The sequence below is a fragment of the Nymphalis io genome, chromosome 21 (assembly GCF_905147045.1).
Source record: "Nymphalis io chromosome 21, ilAglIoxx1.1, whole genome shotgun sequence".
NCBI lineage: Eukaryota > Metazoa > Arthropoda > Insecta > Lepidoptera > Nymphalidae > Nymphalis > Nymphalis io.
In genome coordinates this window covers 3,246,919-3,273,998 of record NC_065908.1, presented here as the reverse complement: position 1 = coordinate 3,273,998, position 27,080 = coordinate 3,246,919, and the positions used below count along the sequence as shown (strand labels likewise).

General features: G+C 34.0%; 1 protein-coding gene across 1 annotated transcript in view; it reads right to left on the bottom strand.

The window, feature by feature from the left end:
• LOC126776867 (neuropeptides capa receptor-like) overlaps positions 1-27,080 on the bottom strand; it is a 72,477-nt gene that overhangs the window by 19,471 nt on the left and 25,926 nt on the right. Inside the window, exons 2-3 of the mRNA XM_050499714.1 lie at positions 7,907-7,997; positions 4,554-4,753 (exon numbers count right to left, since the gene is read on the bottom strand). Of these exons, the coding sequence (XP_050355671.1) occupies positions 4,554-4,753; positions 7,907-7,997 (291 nt within the window). The remainder of the gene's footprint in view (positions 1-4,553; positions 4,754-7,906; positions 7,998-27,080) is intronic.

The window sequence follows — 27,080 nt, the reverse complement described above, 5'->3', positions numbered from 1 at the left end:
TCACTTATGTCTGAGATGATCACTACTAATAATACAAATTGTTATGGGCGTGGCTAGAAACGGGCATGAAAGAAATAAACGAGACACACATTTTAATTTATTTCCATGAATGAAAAATGAACTAGTAATAGCATTGTGTGACGCATTATTGCTCTCTCAATAGGATACCAACTATTTAATTTGAATATCATCATGCCTTCATATTGTTTAAATCAAAGTCATCTATTTTGTTTTATATACATATATCAAATTATATTGACCTCAAAATGCTGACATAATGCACGCACGCTTTGTACAGTTATTTTTATGTTCGTACCCTTATTTATCTGTCTAATTATTTTTTAACAGCGTGTCCAGGTTTTTCGCATTGCAGCTTACTGGTGGTAGGGCTTTGTGCAAGCTCGTCTGGGTAGGTACCTCTCACTCATCAGATATGCTACCGCAAAACAGCAGTATTTGGTATTGTTGTGTTCCGGTTTGAAGGGTGAATAAGCCAGTGTTATTACAGGCACAAGGGACATAACATCTTAGTTCCCAAGGTTGTTGGCGCATTGGCGATGTAAACGATGGTTAACATGTCTTACTTAACTTCTCAACCGATCATCATAAAGTTTTACATACACGTGTCAACTGTACATAAAAGATATTATAAATACGAAACAAAAACATGATTTTTATTCATGATAAAAGTTAAGATGTATTTTGAGTAAATTAACTGAAATGTGACCTTTACTGGCATGCGCCGCATTAACCAATAGAGTTCTATGTATTACGATATAAGCGTTTTATGTACATCCTTGCGAAGCCGGGCGGGTAGCTGGTTGTGTATAATTATATTTGCATATGTTTTTCTCTTTACGTCATTACCTGTTTCGTATTTCAAACGAAGAAATATATATATATTTTTGTAAATATGTTACAAACTTTAAGTACCTAATTTATTGATGCGAAATTTCATTATTCAATTCATGTTTAGAATTTTGAATGTATTATTGTTCAATATTTAGTAAACTTAAAGAAAGTTACTACAGTTACATAACTATGCAAATACCTTTCTTGTTCTTTTAAAATTCTAAATATTACGAACATTTATTATCTTTTTTTTTTCATCTAAACTTTCTGTTTATGCAAAGGTTTACGGATCGTAGGTATGAATAACAAAGATGGAATCATTCTAAGATTCGATTTGAAAATGGAATTTCATTTCAAAATAACTCCTGGATTATACTAAGTAACAGTAATAATGAAAGCCCTAATAAATGCCTAAGCGAAGGGCTTTGTTATCGAATAACAGGATTAAGAGTTTAATTTACCGCGCTTCACTTCAGTTAGGTTCTTAAAACTCACTAAAATAATCACGTTTTGAATATATATTTGTATTTTAAATGAATGTTTATTTATATATATATAAAAGTTAAAAAATATAAACTTAATTAATTCCATTATACTATACGTATATACAACTAGACAGTGTGGGAAAATCTTAATACATAACTTTGCAAATAGAGACTAACACTTAATTTATTATTAGGATTATTTTACATCCGATGAGAAAACGACACTCCTATGGGATCTCTTGTCTGCTTGTCCGTCCGTCAGTTTAGTGTCACCTAACCGAGTAAGGTTAACCTTTTGGTACTGTTTTATTATCTAAAATCCAGCTTTATATAATAATGTACCTTGTATCCTTTTCTTCTCCTTTTCTTTCTTTTTAATTTCATGATGAACGGTTGATTAGTTAAGACGTTAAAATGTAACAAACAAACGATTAAATAAATAAACAAATTCACTTTCATATTTTAAATATTATTAAGGTAAACTCTTATTATTACTCGTTCATATTTCAACGGGTCGTAGCAATTGTGATGCAAACTCCGTAGTCTTACGTTTCACTGATTATATACACAGCGCTGTTACCTTTTTTTTTTAACGCGTTACGGGAACAGTGGGGGGGGGGGGGGGAAGTGGGGCTCGCCGGTGTCCAAGGCGCCGAGTGCGCCCCGAACATCGGAATACCCACTAAAAAACCAGCGGTACCCTTTCCGTCTTAATGCCTTAAAAGGAGCGCCACGGGATCGCTTTCGCATGCTAACGTAACGCTCTAAGCGCTGTTACCAGCTGCAGCTTAATACATTACACTTATGTAGCACTTAGGTAGCACTTTATAATATTTTGCAACAGTAAGAATTCAAAGGAGATACTGAGTATTATATTATACTCACTAGAGGGTCCCAACCTTTATTTGCTATGTACAACTTGATAGAGAATAAACTATTTTTTCATTTTTTTTTCATAAACTGAGACAGTGCGTAAGAAATAATTAATAGACTGAGAGGATCGACGCATAGTCGCGTATCGGCGTGTTGATTACGATAGTCTTCTTTATACATATTATGTACGCTTCAAGTTCAAATTGAGTGAAATTAACCACAATTAATTTATATTATATTATTAACAGTTTTAAGTATAAATTAGAATAATATACTATATTGTGTAGTTAGGTACTTGTGGTAAATAAAAAAATGTAGCTCATTTTCATCTACCTAGAATAAAATAAAGCCCGATTTTAATATGGACTTAACATGTATATGCTGTTATTTAAGATTTATTTATGCCTTATTTCACACATGTAATTAACAGGTGACATAATAGCAGTAGATAAAATAATAATAAATAAAACAAACGATGCACAAAGGCGGTAAGACCGCCTTAAGAGATAACGATCTCTCACATGTAATCTTTGGTAAAAGAATCAAGAACCTTTACTTTCAGAAACCTTTCTTAGTTATAAACACAATATACATAAATTAAAAATCTGACATGTACAATAAATTATATACATACAATACTAATAGTATTACTTTTTTGTATATTATTTTATATTAATTTTCGATGTTCTCGTATAAGTATATATATTAATGTAATAGTACAAATAATAAGTGTAACTAAGGACATCTTATATAATCTGGATTTCGTAAGTAAGACAGATAATTAATGAGCCAAGATGACCCAACAGATTAATAAAAAATCTCGGTATACAGCTCCGTTTTTAAGGACTTTATTTATTTTTGCAATTCATTGCATGTTCTATGGGAAGAATTATTATAAAGGAATATAATATTTCTTCATTAACCCGCAATGGCATACCGTAGTTGACTTCAACTTTATTTTGCTATATATCGAAAATATATTTCATATTTGCTATATATTTAGGTAAAAGATTAGGTGTGCCTCTAAACGAAAAATATAATATACATTTTTAAATGGAAAATTTCGAAGGTAATTATGATGTGCCATATAAATATACATAGTAAGTGGGTTATAGGATTAGCAAATGATAATAGGGCTCTAATTATACTGCTGTTCCTTCAACTTCCGTTTTGTTTATAATCATGAAAACTAGATCACACATTACTTGAATAATAACACAGTGATTTATGTAGATAATCATAACATATTTTGAAATGTTTAGAAAGCTATCTCATTTTTTATTAATATAATGAAAAACAATTTTCTTGTGTGAGCGAAAACATATTCCATTGAATTTTATATTTTCCATTTTGGTCCAATACCTTTTACCAACTGTCTGGAATGATTCCACGTTCATATAATTTTTGTTCTTTGCTGGCAAAAAACTGGTTGAACGGTCGAATTCGGTAAATTGAATCTCTCAGTTATCTTATGAGTTGTTATTTGCCGACTTGTATCTGGAATGCCAGTTTCACCTGACATCCCAGAATGCATCCATGGTGCATCTTGAACATTAAAAATTCCGGGTCGAAAATATCCAAACCATATGACACTGGCGTTCTGTCACAATATTTTCCCTATATATATCGGATATTTTTTTCTACGATGACATAATTATCTGTTCGATAGTAAAATATGTAAAAATTGCCATAATTTCTGCTTTTTACTTTCTATATTTGAAAGGGTAAAAATATACTTAATAGCAAAAAGCATGGAGTATGGGTAGTACCATAGGCTAAGTAGTAGCACGTGGCTTCGCCCGCAAGTGGGGGGAAGTACTAGGTATCCTATTTTATTTCTGTACTTCTGACATTGTGTCCGCAATTTCACGATGATCGGTTGAGTTAGTTAAACCGTGAAAGCGTAACAAAAAACAATCTCATTTACATTTATATTATATAAGTTAGTAACAAGTTACTCGCAATAAGCATATCAAGCAGTTATAATTACGTAAATAGTCAGAAAGTTTCATAAAACCTAATTTCAGGCTAGCCAATATAAAGCGATCCCGTGGCGCCCCTCGTTAAGATGGAAAGGGTACCGCTGGTTTTTTATTGGATATTCCGATGTTCGGGGCGCACTCGGCGCCTCGGACACCGGCGAGCCCCACATAGCCCCCCTACTATTTCCGTGGGGGAAACGCATAATGCGTTTTTCCAGCGTGAAAAAAAGGCCAGCCAACATTAATCTATGTTGGCTGGCCTTTTTTAAAATAAATTAAGAAATCTCTTAATTTAAAAAAATTACAAAAATAAAAGACATTATCATCATAAAATATGCAGTTGTAAATTAAAGTTTCTTACTTGGAGGGTAGTCTCGATAGCTGATGTCACTGTAGAGAGCAAAGGGTGAAGCGCTGATGAAGGCCAGCATCCACAGGACCACGATTATGCGAGACGCCCGCGTGAGACCGGCCATCGCATAAAGATGTAGAGGATGACATATAGCCAAATATCGTTCCAGGGAGAAAGCTGATATTGTCAGAACTGATACGTATGTTGCCCTATAGAAAAATAAGGCAATATTACTATTTGTTATAAATATTATATTAAGGTTATTATTATCTATATGTATTTTATATAAGAAAGCATCGATTAAAGAGTAGAGTGTCACAGATACATATATGTATTGTATATAAACATTTTAATTTAAAAAAGAGCAAATTTAAAAGTATGTATTTAAAATACGATAAACTAGTTTTTGTCCGAGGGTTTGACAGCATATTTAGGTGTTAGGTATAAAAAATGCTAGCTTATTTCCTTCTTGGGGGTTCAAGCTTGCGTGACCAAATTTAAAATCGGTTCAGTGGTTTAACCGTGATAGCGTGATAGACAGATGACAGAGTTACTAGTACATGTCAAATCTAGCTTCATCTCGAAACGGCTCCAAATATTTATTCTATCACTGCCCATCAACTAAAAATAGTTATCAATGCAATATTATGATCTAAATTAATTAGATTATTTTAGAGATCATAAAGACAAAATGGCGAAGCCTTGATTCGACGTATTTGCCTAAAGCATATATCATAAAATCTGACGTGACTTTAAGTTAGAATTTGCAATATATTTGAGAATTATTCCTAGTCGTAGTAGTCACAACGATCATAACATGAATATAAAACTCAAATAGTAAATACATTTCAAACTTCAAAGAGACCGCATTACGTTTCAAAGAAGTAATAATTTTAATATATTCGGGCCAATCAAAAAGCATCTACTTATCTATTTTTATATAATATTGTTAATGTCTAACAAACATATACAGTGACAAAATGTATAAGCTTTAAGCAAGTTTAATGTATTTTCATGAAAGAATATTACCGATTTCATCCAATATTTATTTTCGGTTTGTATTTTATTAAGTTAATTTCAAAGCTCTTTCCATTTATTGACAGACTTTGTAATGTCAACGACAGTGGATAGCCGTTTTGATCCACAATACATTATAAATGGATCTTTACCAACGAAATGATTGCTATAATTTTACGGTTTATTCGAAAAAAAAGGTAGGTTTATCGAATTTTCGTAATAAAATATCATTTTTTCAATTGTGGTCTAGTCGAACGTTTAATGTATATTTTTATTCTTATTTATTCTTAGAAATATTTCAAAACTATAAAGAGATCAAAAATTGTCTCTGATCTCATCTCGATATCTTTCATAAGGTCAGTTAACTCAGTGACAACTAATATGTTAATAGTATATAAGTATAAACAAAGAATAAAGCCTAATAATAACAACATTACATTTATTAATAATACAAAGACATATCAGATACCAGACAAATACCTATGTATATGGGTGGGTGAATGGCTTACAAATAATAATTCCCTAATCTTTTTTTTTGTATATAGATACTTTATTTTCATATTCAACGTCGCCTTTTAACATGGGACATATCCGTTTTTTATGATATTTGGCTCTGCATATCAAGAGGTTGTTTCAATGTGCATCACCCGGTCATAATAACTGTGCAGCCATGGTCCATGACGTCATATTGGTGTACTGGTACGGTGTGAAAAACAAACATCACTAGAAAAATTATGTAACTATTTTTTTTGTTTGAAGTAATTAATAAGTGATGGTAAAAAGGCGAGGGAGAGGCGATGAAGGGGGTAGAGACAATAGCATTATTCCAGCAAGTTGCATAGATATTCTGATTGTGTGGTAGTAAAAGCGTAAGAGTTCAGATTAAACGTTTTTATTTTTATGCGTTTTCACCTTTTTCAACATAATACTATATTGTGATCAAGTATTCATATTTCTTTGATCGAATTGAATTCAAATGGTTAAATTAATAGATTCAAATAGTTCAATTTTGAATGACCAACATTTATTGCTCAATATGAACATTTAAAATTTTATCAACGAAATTTAAAATGAACTTATGAACATGACATATGACATTCGAATTGAAGCCCTGAAAATCGATTCGATTTTCAGGGCTTCAATTCGAAAGTCTGCTCGGAAGTTTCAAATCGTTTTCGATCATGATTGCGGATTTAAATAAAATAATGTCATTCACAGTAATATAAATTAATGTGTATTCTGCCAACCCGCATTGGAGCAGCGTGGTGGAATAAGCTCTACCTTCTCCTTAAGAAGGGAGAGGAGGCCTTAGCCCAGCAGTGGGACATTCACGAGCTGCTATTTTATATATATAATCGTATCACACAAACATAATTTTAACAGCAAATATTTGGGGTGCAGGTCGTTTTTAAGCCTCAATACAAACTTACCAAAATTGGTAAAATAATTTCATTAGGAGCAGTGATTTATTAAGAAAATTTCCTTTCCAAATCGTTTTCGATCATGATTGCGATTTTAGTATCTCGTTATTATGGACAGTAAAATGACAATGTGAACTATTCTATATACGCTAATGTAAAAAAATATATTTGGTTTATTTATTTGTCACTCGTTTCAAAAAGATGTAAGTGGTTCGCAAATATATCAAGAAGGGTTTATTCCATTTTCGTGACGTTTCAAAGGATGGAACTCAAATAGTCCCTTTAGGATTTGTGCATTATCCTACGCCCTATATTTTACCCTTTCAAGTAAAGATTTCAGTTAGTCATTATTGAAGTATTTGTTCGGTTTAACCCTTTTTTACATCAGAATGTATTGATATTACCTTCCAACAGAGACGTAAGCTAATTCAATAGATCATTATGAAAACAAGTTACGGCTCTATCGCTAAGTAAACATTTTAATTGGTGGTAGGGCTTTTTGTAAGCTCGTCTTTGTAGGTACCACCCTTTCATCATATATTTTACCACCAAGCAGCAATACTTACTATTGTTGTGTTTCGATTTGAACGGTGTGTGTATCAGTATAATTAGAGGTACAAGGGACACATCTTAATTATCAATTAAATATCAACATTGGTCATGTAAGGGATGGTTAATATCTCTTACAATGCGTGGTGGTGACCACTTATCATAAGGTGGTCCACTTGCTTGTCTGCCACTTCAAACCATAAAAAAAAAATCGAATTTATATATCAGCAAAATATTTATCATGACATATTTTTTCATTGCATTATGATCATAATGATTGTGTAGAGAAATATCTCTCTCTTGCTAGTTTTTGTTATTAGAAAAATATGGTCTGAAAGAAATTGTAAGATTATATAATAATTATTAACTACTTACGCTTCCGATATGAATGCTCGAAGTTTGCAGAAAACTAAGCCCAGGCTGTAAGGATATTGGTGCCAATACACTGCAAGATCATTTGGTAGGCCTGGAGAAATACAAAAACATTATTATAATGATATTGGTGGTATTGATGATAGTGGGGTAAGACCGGCTCGTACGCCGTGCCCGCAAACGGCATGACACTCTCTTATACCGCCAAGCATCATGTGTGCGTAGCGCGAATCCTATATTTCGTTGCTCTATATTATTATAATAATATAAAAAAAATATTCTTACTAACGGCACTCAGTATTTTTATTTATTGATCTCACTATGTCCTTTTAGTTTTTTTAAAATTATTAATTATTTCAATAACCATTAACTTCCCGGCATATAATGAACATCCGGCATCGACTATCGGCCACTTATTTTAATAGTGTGGTTTTATCACGGTATGCTACGGTAAGTTGACGCTGCAGAATAATAATTACTTTATTAAGTACTAGCTTTTTTTTAACCCACGATCTTACCCGCGTTTTTGTATTTTGTGGAATAATAAAAATCCTAAGTCGATAAAATAACGGAAGCTAAACAAAGCTTTTTATCCTATCCCAAGATTCCGAAATGCCTAGCACTGGTCCTGACCAGCGACAGTTTAAAATGCATTTACTTTGCCTTTTATTAGAAGCTTATAGTTAACTACAATTTAAAGTATTTGTGAATTGTTTTTTTCTGGAATTCCCTTTTGATCCAAGCGATTAAACCCAAAAAATCTAATGGCTAATGGCTAACTAATAAAGACGCAAGTCCTGAGGTTTCAGGTTCACATCCAAGTTCGGGCCAATATAAAGTTAATAGATGTTTTGGTTGAAAAACTCTCAATAGTAGTGAGTCTGGAATGTGTTTACACTCCCGTGCCTCGGAAAGCACGTAAAGCCGTTGGTCCTGCGCCTAAATTTTTCTGGTCCTATTGAATTATGAGTGACAATGCATCTGTGATTGCACATACTTATGCAATATAATATATCCTTGCACAGTCCGTTATTTTAGCCACCGTGGACAAAATCAGTAGTTTTTTGTAAACGGATCACTTAGTATAAAAGTATGTCTTGGTGTTTAATAATTTATTTTATATTTATTTTATTTATTATATAGATATTTCAAATTGAAATTTTGAAATTTTAAGATTTGAAATTCGTATGATTCTGTTTTAAAAATAAAATGCATAAAGAAAAATAATAATAAATAATTGAATATTAATAAAATAAAAATATTATAATATAATGTATGTACTTACTAGAAGCCATTTTAATTATAGTTTACCTTAATTAATTTACTTATATATTTTATATAACGATTAATTTAAGTGTACATTGTTTGACAAGACTTAGAAAAGCTTTTTTCATACACCCAATTCATTTCGTATTTACTTCTATAATACTCAAAAAAACATTTAAAACAGGTAATATAAAATATAATAATCAAATTTTAAATAAAATAATGTCATTCACAGTAATATAAATTAATGTGTATTCTGCCAACCCGCATTGGAGCAGCGTGGTGGAATAAGCTCTACCTTCTCCTTAAGAAGGGAGAGGAGGCCTTAGCCCAGCAGTGGGACATTCACGAGCTGCTATTTTATATATATAATCGTATCACACAAACATAATTTTAACAGCAAATATTTGGGGTGCAGGTCGTTTTTAAGCCTCAATACAAACTTACCAAAATTGGTAAAATAATTTCATTAGGAGCAGTGATTTATTAAGAAAATTTCCTTTCGGTAATGAAATAGACAAAATGTGACATTATTAATTTCGAAGTCGAGTTTTTCATTAAGTTATTTATATTATTTCATTAGCATGGTTTTAATTACTTTTATATAGTCTAGATTTCACAAACTCTTTAAGAATTTGGAAAATGGTAATTATGCTGTGATTTGTAGTGTATTTTAATGAAAACAAATTCTTTAAGCCTCAATTTCTTTAGACTAACATTTAATTTTTAACTTAAAAATAATAACAAAATTTTGATGCATTTATTTATTGTTTTATAATTACTGTTAGGACTAAAAACATATTAACATGACATGACATTCACTGGTGGTAGGGTTTTATGCAAGCCCGTGTGTGTGTATATACCACCCACTCATCAGATATTCTACCGCAAAACAGCAGTACTTGTTATTGTTGTGTTCCAGTTTGAAGGGTGAGTGAGCCAGTGTAATTACAGGCACAAGGGACATAACATCTTAGTTCCCAAGGTTGGTGGTGCATTGGCGATGTAAGTGATGGCTAACATTTCTTACAATGTCAATGTCTATGGGCGTTGGTGACCACTTACCATCAGGTGGTTCATATGCTCGTCCGCCAACATATAATATATAAAAAAAACATTAATAATCATATTTTTTAAATCTTTCGAGTTTAGCATTTTTTTAGTCTCGTGTATAGGTACGTATCGTATTAATACTCCTGGGAAAGTTTGTTACAGTAAACCTTTGAACAATGAAACAACTTTTACATATAGACTTGACAACATAAGTTTTATAACGTACGGACAGATTGATTTACTCAAGATCAATTAAACTATTATTCAATCGAATTAAAATATTATATCAATTCTATTTTTTAATTTTTTACGATAATTATGTCGACTGCCTCGTTGCTTGGAACTGGCAAAATAATATTTTTTTGCACACTACATAAAAGTTACAGAGAAATTAATCAAGCATAATAACATAAGTAACAAGTCGAAATAATAAGTTTTGGGGTATTACGCTTCACTCGCTGTAAACCCTATTTCGAAACCTTTCTGAATATATATTGCTCATAACGTTGTAAAACTTATACATTTACGAATAATGAACTTTACTGATGATTACTTGAATGACTTTGTTTTTAGCTCTTTACAGTAAGTCGCATGTTTTAAGGTGTAATTTTCGTTTATACATAAACCGATTATTACTAGCTACCCATATGTACCCAATGTATAAAAAAGACTCCTTATCAAAATCAAAATAAAATCGAAATTCTTTATTCAACATAGAAGCATTACACTTACTTATTGATTGTCAAGTTAGAAACTACCACCGATTCGGAAAAAATATATCCTAAGAGGAACCGGCGAAAGAAAGTTTTGTTTACATGTTTTCAGTATAAACAAATAGCCATGAGGCGATCGTTATATTCATAAGTTGTGTTATCCTTAGCTTATTAATTGTTTAGTAACCTTTTGCACACAAGTTTTTTTACCAATTTTTATAAAACTGAAGCATTTTGAACACTATCTAGGATCCTGTTATAAAACCGTATGTATGTACTGTGTCTATGTAGTCGAGTAACAGGAGAGATTAGTTTGATTAACGATTAGTATCTTTAACTTAACTAAAACCTACGCGGCCTTATGCTAGTTGTAATATAAATATAATAAGCTATCATTTTTCATTTATTTTAAAATATTAGAAACAAAAAAAAATGTACATCTTATTAAAAGTTGAGAATCCTATAAATAATTATTAAAAACTCACTAAAATACTCGTAGTAAGCTACTTGTATTTTTCCTTAAATTCATATTCGATATTATATTTATCTATATCGACTAAAATGAGATTTTCTTCTTTCTTGTAAATATGAAATAAATATTATACCTACACATCATATACCCCTTTATGAGAACATTATACCTACATTTCTTTTTTATAACTAAGTCTGGTTTTAGACACAAAATTCTTAAGATAAAAACCAACTATGGAGTATAGTTGCTTGAATAAAATCATTTGGCCCACCCAACTACCATGCATTTATGAGATAACAATTTACTGACAAAAGAAACGGCGTTTGAAAATATGGTCGGTAGTTTTTTTTTTTTATAGAATAGGAAGGTGGACGAGCATATGGGCCACCTGATGGTAAGTGGTCAACAAACGCCCTTAGACATTGGCATTCTAAGAAATGTCAACCATCGCTTATAGCCAATGCGCCACCAACCTTGGGAACTAAGATGTTATGTCCCTTGTGCCTGTAATTACACTGGCTCACTCACCCTTCAAACCGGAACACAACAATATCAAGTATTGCTGTTTTGCGGTAGAATATCTGATGAGTGGGTGGTACCTACCCAGACGAGCTTGCACAAAGCCCTACCACCAGTACACCACCAGTTAGTAATAACTAACCACCAGTTGCATATTGACGTAGTAAGGACAGATTTATGTTCAGTGTAATAGTGTCTTTTTTTTCCTGGGACATTATTCACACACGGCCATCTAATCCCAAACTAAGCAGAGCTTGTAATATGTAAACCAGATAACTGATGGACTACTGACTACTTTTTTTTTGTAAATACCTACTTATATATATAATTATACCACTTAGAACAAATATGTCCATTTGTGCACACAAATGTCTGTCCTGGGTGGGAATCGAACCCACAACCTTCGGCGTGAAAAGCAAGTATCTACCAATCACGCCAACCGGCCCGTCACATCGTGTCTATGAGCGAAGATGACCACTGACTATTAGTTATTACTAATTTAAAGTATACCAAACATTTTAACACGTGTATCGCGATCGTCTTTTAAGAAGATCGTGGATTGCACTCTAATTCGCATTGGAACTGATGAATAAGCTATGAGATGAGGATAAAATAAATAATAAATGTCCCACCAAGTTTCTTCCTTCGGTTCTTCCCAAGCCTGAGGTATTTATTTCCGAACCGGTGGCAGATTTTTTATAATCAATAAGCAAGTGTAACGCTTCTATAATGAATAAAGGTTTTTGACTCATGACTTTGACTTTGAAACACTGACCTAAATAGGAGGGGAATCTGACCAGCAGGGAGGGTGAAATATCCTATATTCTATTTCACGACTTATTTGACTTATGAATTTTTCTTTATAACCATTTCTCGGTTTAATGGTAATTGTGTGAGGAACATAGTGAAATATCTATTTGAGCTAAAACCATAATGAAATCTTATTTATTTACTACTAATATCTATATTGAAAACCAATACCTTCAATCTATTAAATAGTCAATACATATTATTGTAATATTAAATGGTCAGGAAGGAAATACAAGTTATAAGAGTAATAGTTATTGCGAGACACTTATTGGAAAGCTTACACAATAAAACTATTAACTGGACTGTTCTGTTCCGTTGATTTAACGATTAGTCATCCTTGTGAACGGTAATAGTTTCATAGAAATTTAATTAGCGTGAATCTGTATTAAAGTGCTGTCTGAAAAGTGGCTACGTAACTCAATTTACAAATGCGGATTTTAGAATTGAAAAGTCTATGACAATCGTGAAAACTTAAGTCCACTTCAAGATCGAACGCGCTTACGACTTTATCGGAAATCTTTTCACGATTTTCAATTTTTCGTACCTTTGCCGAGGTATAGCAATAACTACCTCTTTAACAATATATACATATATTTGTACCTCTTTAACAAATAGTTATGTGATTTCAACTATTTATTATTGTTGGCACACTTTACTTTTAAATTATCATAGTTTTCTACTGGTGGTAGAACTTTGTGCAAGCTCGTCTGGGTAGGTACCATCCACTCATCAGATATTCTACCGCAAAACAGCAGTACTTGGTATTGTTGTGTTCTAGTTTTAAGGGTGAGTGAGCCAGTGTAATTACAGGCACAGGGAACACAACAATATCAAGTATTGCTGTTTTGCGGTAGAATATCTTAGTTCCCAAGGTTGGTGGCGCATTGGCGATGGTTAACATTTCTTACAATGCCAATGTCTAAAGGCGTTGGTGACCACTTATCATCAGCCTTCTTATTCTATTTAAAAAAATATATCAATCTTAAACTTAGAAATTTTATCTTGAATATAAATTTCGGCCGTGGAGGATTTTTTAATTCATTGTATTCATTAGTCATTTGGCGGTACCAAATGTATTGCTGGTGTTCGTAAGTCTGTTATAGACCGAACTTGTTAGTTTTTAACATTAGAAGGGAATTCATTGCCGGCGCTGCATTATTCAAAACACGATAAAACTATTGGAATTTATATTGGAAAAGACAACGAGGGAAAAGTAACATTGCTTGCAATGTTTATGGACATTGTTTATCATTTAATATTAAATAAGTATAAGTTTTACGTTAACCCTATAATAGAACCCAATATAAATATTGCTATTCGAAGGACACCTATGACTAATTGTCATAACTTCTAAATGTTTTCGAAAAAATTCTGATACTCTGATCTGATAGCAGTGGGATCATCTTCTCCGATATTCATATGGCGATATTTATCATTATTTCACTGGCCAGTATTATATATATAAAGTATTTAATCCATATAGATTCGCTATTGTGTGTTCGCCAATATGATACATTATTAACTTACGTACATAAATGTAACCAACAGATCAAGATAATTTATGATTTCTTAGAAAATATCGTAAAAAGAGAGATATTATATTATTTGAAATATGGCGATCAGAAATACACTTTTTTTTATCGTCCCTTGTTCTTCGTTTTGAATTGGTAATAATTCCTTTTGCCAAGTCAATAGATATACATCTAGTCTAACGGAAACGCATCAATGCCGTAGAAGGGCAGTGTAACAAGCCTATTTAAACTACTTGCAATTAGTGATTAATCAATCAACAGCCAATCGTTGTCCACTGCTGAACATAGGCCTCTCCCAAGGTGCGCCAAAGCTCCCTGTCCTCCGCCTTCCGCATCCAGTTGGTGCCCGCCACCTTCTTAAGGTCGTCGGTCCACCTGGCTGGAGGGCGCCCTACGCTGCGCTTGCCGATTCGCGGTCTCCACTCTAGGACTCGTCTGCTCCAACGGCCATCGGTCCTACGACATACGTGACCAGCCCACTGCCACTTCAGCCTGCTAATTTTGCAAGCTATGTCGGTGACTCCGGTTCTTTTCCGGATAATCTCATTTCTGATCTTATCCTTCAAAGATACTCCGAGCATAGCTCGCTCCATAGCACGCTGAGCGACTTTGAATTTGTGGACTAGTCCCGCAGTTAGTGTCCACGTTTCGGCACCGTATGTCATGGCAGGTAAGACGCATTGGTTGAAGACTTTCGTCTTCAAACATTGCGGTATAGACGACTTGAGGACTTGACGAAGGTTGCCAAATGCTGCCCATCCCAAGCGAATTCTTCGATCGGCTTCCTTCTCGAAGTTGTTCCTGCCGACTTGTATTATCTGTCCTAGGTAGGTATATTCACTAACAACTTCGAGAGGTTTCCCCTCGACGTATATCGGTCCCGGCACGACATGCCTATTGAACATGACCTTGGTCTTGTCCAAGTTCATACCGAGACCGACACACCGGGAAGACTCGCCTAGGCTACGCAGCATTTCGGTGAGTTGTTCCAGCGACTCTGCTATGATGACGATATCGTCGGCAAATCGAAGGTGTGAGATGTACTCGCCGTTTACATTGACTCCATACATAGTCCAATCCAGCGTTTTGAAAACGTCTTCCAACGCGTTGGTGAACAGTTTCGGGGATATTACATCCCCCTGTCTCACCCCTCTGCGCAGTTGGATCGCCTTCGTCTTACAGTCCTGGATGTGGACAGTCATTGTAGCGGCGTTGTACAGACATCTCAGTACCTTGATATATCTCCAATCGATATGACATCTCTGCAATGAGTCGAGCACTGCCCAGGTTTCGATGGAGTCGAAGGCTTTCTCGTAGTCCACGAATGCCATACACAGCGGCTGATTGTACTCTTCGGTCTTCTGCACAATCTGCCGAACAGTATGGATGTGGTCCACGGTGCTGTAGCCTGATCGAAAGCCGGCTTGCTCTGGGGGCTGGAACTCGTCAAGTCGTCTGGCGAGACGGTTCGTGACGACTCTTGAGAACAGCTTATACACGTGACTCAGGAGGGAGATTGGTCTGTAGTTTTTCAAGAGGGTTTTATCACCTTTCTTGAAAAACAGTACCACCTCACTCCCGCTCCACGTTTCCGGGGTCTTGCCATGTTGGATGACGGAATTAAAGAGGCTTGCTAGCTCTTTCAGGACCGGAGTCCCGCCTGCCTTAAGCAACTCTGTTGTGATTCCGTCATCTCCCGGAGCTTTGTTGTTTTTAAGCTGTTCTAGAGCCGCCCTAATCTCTCCTTGGTCAACGACCGGGAGCTCCTCGGAGTAATGGCGCATAAGAGGGGCGCGCTGGTCTTCAATACTGATTCCCACGGGTTTATCCGATCTTGAAGAGAACAACTGCCCATAAAATCTCTCTACTTCTCCGATAATCTCAGGCCTAGAGGTAACGACCCCACCATTTTCAGTTTTAAGTTTTGTCAGACGCGGCCTCCCAAACTTGCGAGCGAACACTTTCGATCCCCGATTTTGCTCAATCGCAGCCTTGATGGCACGGGTATTGGAGCGTCGGAGATCGCGTCGCGTCAGCGTTTTTATTGTTCGGTTTAAGACCTTATCTGACAAAAACGATGGTAGTTCTCGTCGTTTTCTCATGAGCTCGAGTGTCTCAGCAGAGAGTTTTGGTGCGTTGTCTCTTCTCTGTGGCGGAAAACGCTTGCGGGATGTGTTTTGCAGTATTTTGACCAGCGTGTCGGTTCTCTCATCAATGCTGCTTATGGTTTCCATCGCGGTGAATTGATTTTGAAGTTCCATTTGAAACTTTTCGGAGCCTTGAGCAGCTTGGAGCATGGTAGGTCGGAGAGTAGACCTCATCATTCTCGATCTTTCGGCTTTTAAGTTGATATTTAGAGTGCCTCGAACCAAGCGGTGATCACTTCCGGTATTAAACCTGTTGATCACTGAAACATCTCTAAATATGTGCCTTTTATTCGAAATGATAAAGTCTATCTCGTTCCTTGTCACGTTATCGGGGCTTCGCCAGGTCCACCTCCTCTGAGGCTTTTTTTGAAAGAAAGAATTCATCAAAAAAAGCCCCTGCGCTTCGAGAAAGTTTACCAGCATTTGCCCCCTGTGATTTCTGCAGCCCAAGCCGTAAGGTCCGACTTTCGATTCACCGCTATCTTGTACTCCCACTTTAGCATTAAAGTCTCCCATAACAACATTGTAGTGGGCCCTCGAGGTGTCGTTGAGGGCCTTTGCGATGTCCTCGTACATCGCTTCGACCACATCATCAGAGTATGTCGAAGTTGGCGCATATACCTGTACAACCTTCAGGGAGTACCTGTCGGAAAGTTTTAGGACAAGGTACGCTACCCGGTTCGACACACTACTGATTTCCACAATGCTGCTAATGAGATCCTTTTTGACTAGAAAACCGACACCACCCTGGGAGAGGTTATCACCTTCGCGGAAGTAGAGTAAGTTACCGGACTCTAGAGTTATCGTGTCCTCCCCCTGTCTTCGGACTTCAGATAACCCCAGTATATGCCAGTTTATATGACTTAACTCTACTTCTAATTCGGCGAGGTGATGGTCCAGCCTCATCGAGCGTCCATTATACGTTGCCATTTTCAGTCGTTTTATACGGTAGCCTGCCGTGAACCGGTGATTCTTAGCACCCCCTGCCCTGCCGATACCGCGACCGCTACCTTGGTCGGGCCTAGCGGGCTTGCCGGTAACTGGGGGCCTTTTTTTGGGCGCATCTGCCATTAAGGGAGGGGTTTGCCCATACTCGCCGCGCTGGGCAGGCGTGTTGGCGAGCGCAGTAGGGGGTAAGATGTTTATGGGAGGGGGGACGCTGCTGCCCATCCCCCCTTTTCCCCGTCCCTCAGTCGCCTCTTACGACACCCACGGGATGAGATTGAGGGAGTACTATTCTAAGCCGGTACTCCACGGCAGTGATTAAGGGGATTGATAAATATTTATATTTATAGTATATGTTTCATTTTCTCATATTTAATTGATTTTGTTATAATTTATAAATAAGTATTTCATATAATATAATAAACAATTTTAACAAATTAAAAATTGTATTTCATAAATTAAAAAACTCTCGAAATAATAAATTAATAACTTTGAAAACATAGTTCCAATGTTCTTAGGTCCACATATAGATTTAATAATATGTAAACGCATATTGATGCAGCAGATTAAACCATTCTTTATAACGTTAACTTAAATTGTCGAAAATAGTCAACCGAGAAACCGATACAATGATTTAGCACTTTATTCCTTCATTTATATAAGTATGTAATGATCTTAATTTTCTCTGTAAGCCGTTGGTGGGATATCATTGTTGGATACAAGGAAATTTTTGCTGGATGATTATATTAATCTGAATGTAATTAGTATCAAGGGAAGTCTTTCTTTAAAAAGATGCTTAACATTTCAAATTCACATGTGTTATTAAAAATCGTTTGAATATAATGTTAATTAAAATTCAATGTTTTAAGTCATTTTCAATAGCAAAGTATTTACGAATCCAGATTTTTATTAGACAACAGACCATTTCAAAAGATGGAGGAAACCACTAAAAACGTAACGACACCACAGAAAAAGTTAGTACTTTGGTTGATATTTACAGGATTAAAATGTTGAAAACTTTTTAAAAATGCCTTTAAAAGATTCTCTTTTTGAATTTAATATACTACGTGACAAAAATATAAAAATGTATTATCAAAATAAAATGCAATATCGTGACTGTTTGGGAGTTGTAGAGATGTTAAAAAAAATATTAAAAATATTTTTACGATGTAAAATTTAAAGGCAGACAGCAGTAAGTTTTTAGACATACTTGTTAATTATAGAGACATATCACTGAAAGTTAAATCATTAGCTAATCATTTTATTAGATTTTTTACTATGGTTTTAGTGTCAATCCATATTTTCGTCTCGAGTGGCGAGCGTTGACCACCATCATGAATAACGCGTTCATGCGATTTTCTCATAAATGATGCGTCATAAGAAAACTGCGTCGTTTCTTACATATATAAAAATCAAATATTTTTTATTCCATTAGACTTTTATAGGTACTTATGAATCGTCAAGTGCTACCATTTCATAATGTGAATTCTACCCAGAAGAACCGACAAGAAACTTAGTAGTTATTCTTTTTTTCTTTACAAATATACACATTTGTATCAATTACATACACTTAGTTTCTTCACGAGATCCATCAAACATTCAATCCACGCATTTTTGTCATACTCAGTACAGTTACAGTTTTGACATGACAGTTTTCCTTTTTACCCCCTCCCAAGCGTTTAGTGCTTCACCTCCGTGGTCCGTAACGTGATATTAGTAATAAATAAAAATAATAGTCTTTAATATTCTTCAATAATTCGGCTATCAAATGATTTTATTTTTCAAATTTCTTTCGTAGTTTCAGTAATACGCAAGTTCAAAAAACAAACTCATCGTTTTATTATATTAATATAGATTATACATATATGCAAGTACGCATCATAATTACGTATAAGCGTATATATGTCATAAAACTATATTATATATCTTGGTCATACCTTGTAAACTTGTACCATTTTTGTGAATAGGATACCACAACATTATAAGATATCGACAATTGAAAGTCGTCAGTTGTTGAAAAAAAAAGCTATTTGCGAAAAATACTTATCGTAATTAAACCATCAATGCTGGGTCATGCCTGGCCTTAAATTTAACGCTGTTTCATTCCTTATCGCGTTCAGTTTTTCGTCTAATTGGTTGGCAATTTAAGGAAACATTTGAACCCGTAGTAATATGAAAATAAATGGTCGCAGATTCAAATAAATAATATAATTGTGAACATAGTGCTTTTTGGGGTTGTACGATCGTTAACAAAAGAAGTTTATCAACTAAATTTTCATTATGTACATCGTTGGAAGATGAATGAACGTTCTAACAAAAGTGCTTGTTATGTCTTTTACGTATGTTTTTTTTTTTTTTTTTTTTTATAGTAAAGGAAGGCGGACGAGCATATGGGCCACCTGATGGTAAGTGGTCACCAACGCTCTTAGACATTGGCATTGTAAGAAATGTCAACCATCGCTTACATATCCAATGCGCCACCAACCTTGGGAACTAAGATTTTATGTCCCTTGTGCCTGTAATTACACTGGCTCACTCACCCTTCAAACCGGAACACAACAATATCAAGTATTGCTGTTTTGCGGTAGAATATCTGATGAGTGGGTGGTACCTACCCAGACGAGCTTGCACAAAGCCCTACCACCAGTAATGTATAAAATAGTGTTCAGTGCAGCTCCAACTTATTACACCAATTAGAAAAGTCCAATACTAATTTATTTTTAAGTTCTTCCGACTTCAATTAAAACAAAGTGAAAAAATGTACTAAAATAAAAGATTATCTTGGTGCCACTAGTGAAATACTTATCGTGGAGGAGTTCTGGTGGCCAACTGTGGTCCTCTTCACCAAATGATACTTTCTAAATGCAAATGCTTGACTTGTGGATGAAAACCAAAATCGCTATATGTATGCCTACAATATTTGAGGAGTTTTCTTAATTCCTTATGGACTGAATAATCAGAACTGGACTTTTGATAATAATAAGATTAACCTGCAAATATATCCTTCTAAAGAAAAAAGGCGCTATGAAGTAACAAATAAATAAACAATCGAATTGAGAACCTCTTTTTTGTATAACTTTTTAACAAGGTTCCGTGGATCGAGAATTATATAATGTATATTTGTGTATACATATTGTAAGACTATAAACATTATTAACTTAAAAGATTTGTAAATATTTATAATTGTATAAAATTCTCCCAGTTATTGAGTTATAAAATATTTAATTACAGATTTGTATTAATGTGATAGATACTTCTTGGTTTGAAGTCTACAAAAATAAATTTATAAAAATGATATTGTTAGTTGTTATACGATAAATTATTTTGACAGGCTGTTTGGCGTGGTTGGTAGATACTTGCCTTTCACGCCGAAGGTTGTGGGTTCGATTCCCACGCAGGACAGACATTTGTGTGCATGAACATATCTGTTTGTACCGAGTCTGGGTATAATTATCTATATATTAATTATGTATTTAACAAAAAAAAATAGTATATCAGTTGTCTGGTTTCCATAGTACAAGCTCTGCTTAGTTTGGGATCAGATGGCCGTGTGTGCATAATGTTCCAGGATATTATTATTATTATATTATTAATTGCTCGTTTTTTTAAATAGAAGTATAATCATTGTAAGCTTCTTGAAAATTATTTAAAGTTCTCGTAAGTATAATTGTAAGTATTAGCATTCTGTTGTTACATTTTCATCTCTCGTACTTCACATCTGTTGCTAAGTGCCTCTTAGAGATCGTTTCCAACAAATAGGATATGCACTTTATAGCTTGAAATATTGTGAATACTCGTCTAGATACTTTAGCATTTAGATGACGTGTTTTATCCATTATTTGTATTGGAATTTTGCTAGCATTTACTTTTATGTCAGTAGAATAATAAACATTTTTATCATACACATTTCAACACCTAATGTTATTAGAGCACGTGAATCTTAACCGAAGATTGCAGGTTCAAACCCAGGCAAGCACCACTGAGGTTTCATGTAAACGTAATTTTTGATTACTTTTCATTCTCGCCCCTGGTGGTGAAAAAATACCTGTTTGTATAGGATGATATTCTGCCACGATTGTATTCATCAACCCTCATTGAGAGGCTCCTTAAGAGAAGGCCTTTGCCTAGCAGTAGGACTTTTATGGCGGTTACTTAATTTTTTTTGACTTTTCCATGTCTCTAAATGAAATAGGAACCTTATTTTTTACTTTATTGAAGTTACAGGCAGGGTTAGTTTATTCGGTCGTGTTGTGTGTCCCATTGTGTGTACAAAGGATTGAAAATAATTATGTTTTATATATTTTATAATTACTATTATATTTTATTTGTGGAAATTTAGTTGTTATTTTTGTGATTTTTGTTATATTATGTGTTTACTCATAGGATCATCGTGTTTTGTTATTAGATAAACAATACCTAAACAGATAGCTTCATTTATCTTGCCAATTGATTTGTTTCTCGACTCGATAAGATTTATTATGTTCCTATCAAAAAAGGTGATTGTAGACATAAAGGACCAAATTTAGACTCTGCGGCCTATTTAGCTCGCAAATAACATTTCGCAGTGAACGAAAACAACCAGCTGATCGGGAATGTCTATGTTCGGAAGATATTAAACTCATACGCAGCGAATTAACCCGCATTACAACACTGCTGGAAACATATGTTGCGACTAATTCGCAAATGATGGTTCAATTGAATGAATCTATTGGAACAATAAAAACAGAAATTTCTAATCTAAAGCTTTCTCATACCGAAATAAAAAAATCATTTGACAATAACATAGCTAAAATCAGCTCCGAAATACAGGATATAAAACCGTGAACTTCAAGAATTTCAGTAGAACACATAAATGTAAAATTTTAATTCACTCAATTATAAACAAAATTAAATATTGATAAGAAAAAAATAGAATCACTAGAAACCAACATGCAGGAAATAAAAGTGAGCCCGATTCCCATGATTCAGAATAATGACATATATACAAACGAAAAATTGATTCGCGAAGTACAAGAAAATAGAAAGAAGAGAGAAAATAATATAATTATTATGGGAGTTGCTGAAAGTTACTCCAGTAACACGAAATAGAGAAATTTTCAGGATGAGGCTGAAGTACTTAAAATACTGAAGAAGATAGTTACAGACATACCAAAACCGAGAAATATTTTTCGTATTGGTAGGTATAATTCAGGAAAAGCTCATAAAATTAAAGTCTGCTTTGAAAAGCTACAGACAGCATTGTCAGTTCTTAAGAGCCGTAATCTATTAAATCACTCTCAGTCTTCTATCGGATACATTTCGGAGAATGTGCTCAGCAATTACACGAACTGATTCCTCCCGCCCCCTTTTACTATCGAACGGCCAGGCAAACGCAACCAAAGCGCCATAAGTACACAGTGGAAATTCCCCGCCTACGTACGAAGCGCTTTGAATCCACATTCATCATTCGCACTGCGAAGCTATGGAATGCTTTGCCTGAGTCCGTATTTACTGATAGGTACAATGTTGGTCTCTTTAAATCCAGAGTAAACAGGTTTCTTATAGGCAAGCGTGCTACATCTTAGACCGTGTCGATGCTTAACATCAGGCAAGTCAACGGTCAAACGCTGGCCTATTATTAGTAAAAAATAAATAAATAAATAAATTGCCTAACAATTTAAAAATATTTTCTGATCAAACTCCCACGGAACATAAATTCTACACACTTTTAAAAAATGAGCAAACGTATATCCAAGGGCGAAACCGATATAACAATTAAATTCGTGAACGGTACACCGGCTATCGTCAAAACTCCTACAAAAAACTCCAATCAACAATAATAAATATAAATGCAACTGACACTAAAAATTACCAAATAGTAAATGATTATCGAGAATTGCGCACTGCACAGTCGCGTTTCTCCTTCTTATACTTAAATACCCGCAGTATTAAGAAAAAAAGCAAACTAGACGAATTAAAATACATTTTAAAATCCATACCAACGACCATTCATATCATCCCTCTCTATGAAAGTTGAATAGCATCCGAAGATCAAGCGACACAGCTACAGATAGAAAACTATACACATAATTTTAGGACAGACATTAGGGAAGGTGGAGTATCGGCTTACGTACATAATGGTATACAGCACAGACTAATAAATTCAATTTACCAAGGTGGAAACAACTACCTATGGGTACACATTGAACAATGCACCGTAGATGTTGGGTTAGTTTGGTGATACAAACTTTTAACAATTTCTTAAAGACTATGACAGCCAACTACAACAACGAAGAAGATCGATAGTATTTGGTGATTTTAATATCAACCAAATGGAGAATAACAAACGAATAACCGAATATAAACAAATAATACAAGAATCAGGACATAGGCCGCTGAACAAAATTCATAAATCACATTGCACAAGATACTCTAGTACAAAAAAACAATTATAGACCACGTAAGTACAAATATAAACACGATTAATTTCACCGTTGCTATTATTAACTCATCATTATCAGATCACAAAAACATATATGTTCAATTGAATAAATCCAAAACTCCAAAAAAATACGAACCACTTATGAAGATATAGATTACACAAAGTTGTACAGCTCCTTAGAATCCTCGCAATTGATTAACTGAATCGAGAACTATGCAGAACTTGAAACTATAATAAAACAACATGTTATTGACTGTAAAGAAACAAAGACCAAAATTCTAAACAACATAACGACGGAATAAGTCAAAGGAACTTTTTATGGACGCAATATAAAAACAATCCTGACAATGAGTATATAAAAATAAATTCTATTCAAAGAGAACTGAAGTAGCTAAGTTGATACAAAGTACAAAAGATTCATACTATTTTAAATTATTTACAAACAACGCAAAGAATCCAAAAAATATCTGGACCTTAGTTAACAAATTATGTATTAATAAAACAAGTCAAGGTTGTGCTCCCTCTAAAATAATGGTAGAATCAAAAATAATTTCTGATCCAAACGATATTTGTAACGTTTTTAACAAACATTTCGCAACAATAGGTTCCCTCTTAGCAAAAAGAATACCAACACATCGGGTGTAGGATGTTGTGGAATCCTACACCCGATTAATACAATCAATGAACATCTTGAACTTCTAACATTCAAACCGTGTAGTTCCGGTGAGATTGAAAGACTGATAGGGGATCTAGATTCGAATGTAAGTAGTGGTATAGATAAGGTTAGCACAAAAGTATTAAAATGTTTATGTAATTTAATATCAAAATGTCTGGCACACTGTTTTAACAAGCTTATGTCTGAAGTAATATTCCCAGACTCATTAAAGATTGCAAAAATAACACCTATACACAAATCTGGATCTTTAACAGACCCAAAAAACTATCATCAAATATTTGTGCTACCCGTTCTTTCAAAATTTTTAGAAAAGTTAATTCACAACCGCCTTATAACGTATTTGGACTCTTTTGATTTCATCTCTGAACGACAATACGGTTTTAGAGCTAGGAGTAACACGACTGCTGCAACTGTAGATCTAGTAACAAAAATAAGACAGAACCTAGATAAAAAGAACATAGCTCTGGGCGTATTTATCGACTTAAAAAAAGCCTTTGACGCCGTAAATCATAAACTCTTACTACATAAACTTCAAAACATAGGTATCAAAGGTGCTGTACTTGAAATGTTAAAATCGTACCTAACAAACAGATTGCAGATCGTCAAATTTGGTGACATACGAAGTAGTGCTTTGCCTGTCACCTGTGGAGTCCCACAGGGCTTAATTTTGGGACTACTTCTATTTTTAATTTATGTAAACTATATTATAATTTTGAAACTATGTGGTTATCTAACTTTGTACGCAGATGACACCTGTTTATTTTATTTCGGTAGCAACATAAATGACATAGTTTCTCAAGCTCAACATGATCTAGATGTTCTGCATAAATGGTTGAATCATAATCTCTTAACTATTAATGCTTCCAAAACTTGTTACATTGTATATAAAACTAAAAATAAAATGATTCCACCGTATGATCCATTAACTGTTGACATTTTCCGATCGGGCAGAAAACCTGTGAAAAATATTTAAGTTTACAAATAGACAATTACTTAACTTTTAAATATCAAATAGACTACATAAATAAAAAACTTTCTTCTTTAATTGGGTCGTAAACAAATATTTCAAAATGCATACCTAAAAAAATAAAGTATAACATCTACAATTCTCTAGTAAAATCGCATTTATTGTATTTAGTAGAAATATGAGGTAATACTGGAAAAACAAAACTGCAACTACAAAGAAAACAAAATAAAATAATTAAAATACTTTTTGCGATATCCACACTTGACATCAACAACTACACTTTACAAGGAAACAAACATTGTGAATCTACGACAACTTTATGTATATAATTCTTGTATTCTTATTAGAAATATTATTATTAATCGATACATCCAAATTTGACGTTTATAAAACAAAGCAGTAAACGTAGCACCCGTAGACCAAACTTATTAGTTCTCACAAAAATTAGAACCAAATTTGCAAAAAAAATATTACTTTCGATGGAGCACAACTTTGTAACAAATTACCATCTTATATAAAAAATGTAAACTCAGTTAACGGGGTTAAGTCTCAACTCTCAAAATATATTTTAGGGAATACCCACTTTTATAGCGATTAAAATATATATATTCTATTCCGTTAACTAAGTACATACTTACATGGCGAATCTTTTTATTGTTACATTTATCATACTGTTCTCATGTAAGTGAATCTGTCTTTTTGAGGATAAATTCTTTAAACCTAAAAACCTATCAAAAATTAGGTTATTGTAGACAAAGGATCAAAATTTCGACACTGCGGCCTGTTTATTTTGATATATAGAGGCAAACGAACCATAGTATATGATTTTGACGAAGATCTTCGATAAATTCGGGGCCTGGATAGGTGAAGGACAACGGGTTAGGATTCTTACTCCCTAATCGCATGGTTCGTCATCAGGGTGAGGAGAGTCCGCGAGGTCTTTTTTACATAACGCATCAGCTGCCCGAATTTCGTATTCCGTTCGTTCGTCATTATATAAACTACATTTAGTTTATAAGTTTCGAAGTCGAGGAGAAATGTTTAGTTTACTGAATTTTATCGCTTAAAATAAGAGAAAATATCGACGTCTCAATTTTATGTACTTGATGTGAATTGTAATATAAAATAATAAATTGAACTTAAAATGTATAAAAATAAATTTCATTGTCATCAGATCTGAATGGGTTATCAGTTCCTACTATGACATTACTGTGTGGTTCGTGTGATAATCATGTGCAAATCTGTTCTAGGTTAGGTTTCCAAGGTGAAAATGTATATATAACTAGTCAGTAACTAGTGCAGAAAATATGTTTTCAGTACCCCTGACTAGTACCAAAAATCTGCACACGTAGGCGATGCCACGGGCGGACACTAAAAAAATGTTTTCAAAATTGGTATGACTTCGTGAGATGTAATTAAAAACACTTTTACATTTATTCGAGATGTGATATAAATATAACTTCAAGCATTTTTTATTTATTACATTTAAAAAGAAATAATTTTATATTTTTTTGCTTCATTCTGTGGAACAAAGCGTAAGTACGATGAACTGCAATTTTGTACTGTCTTAGTTTTAAGCCTTACTAACAGTTTAAGTTAAATGTAAATTCAATAACCCTGATGATGGTTGAAATAATTTTTTTTCTTGTGTATTAC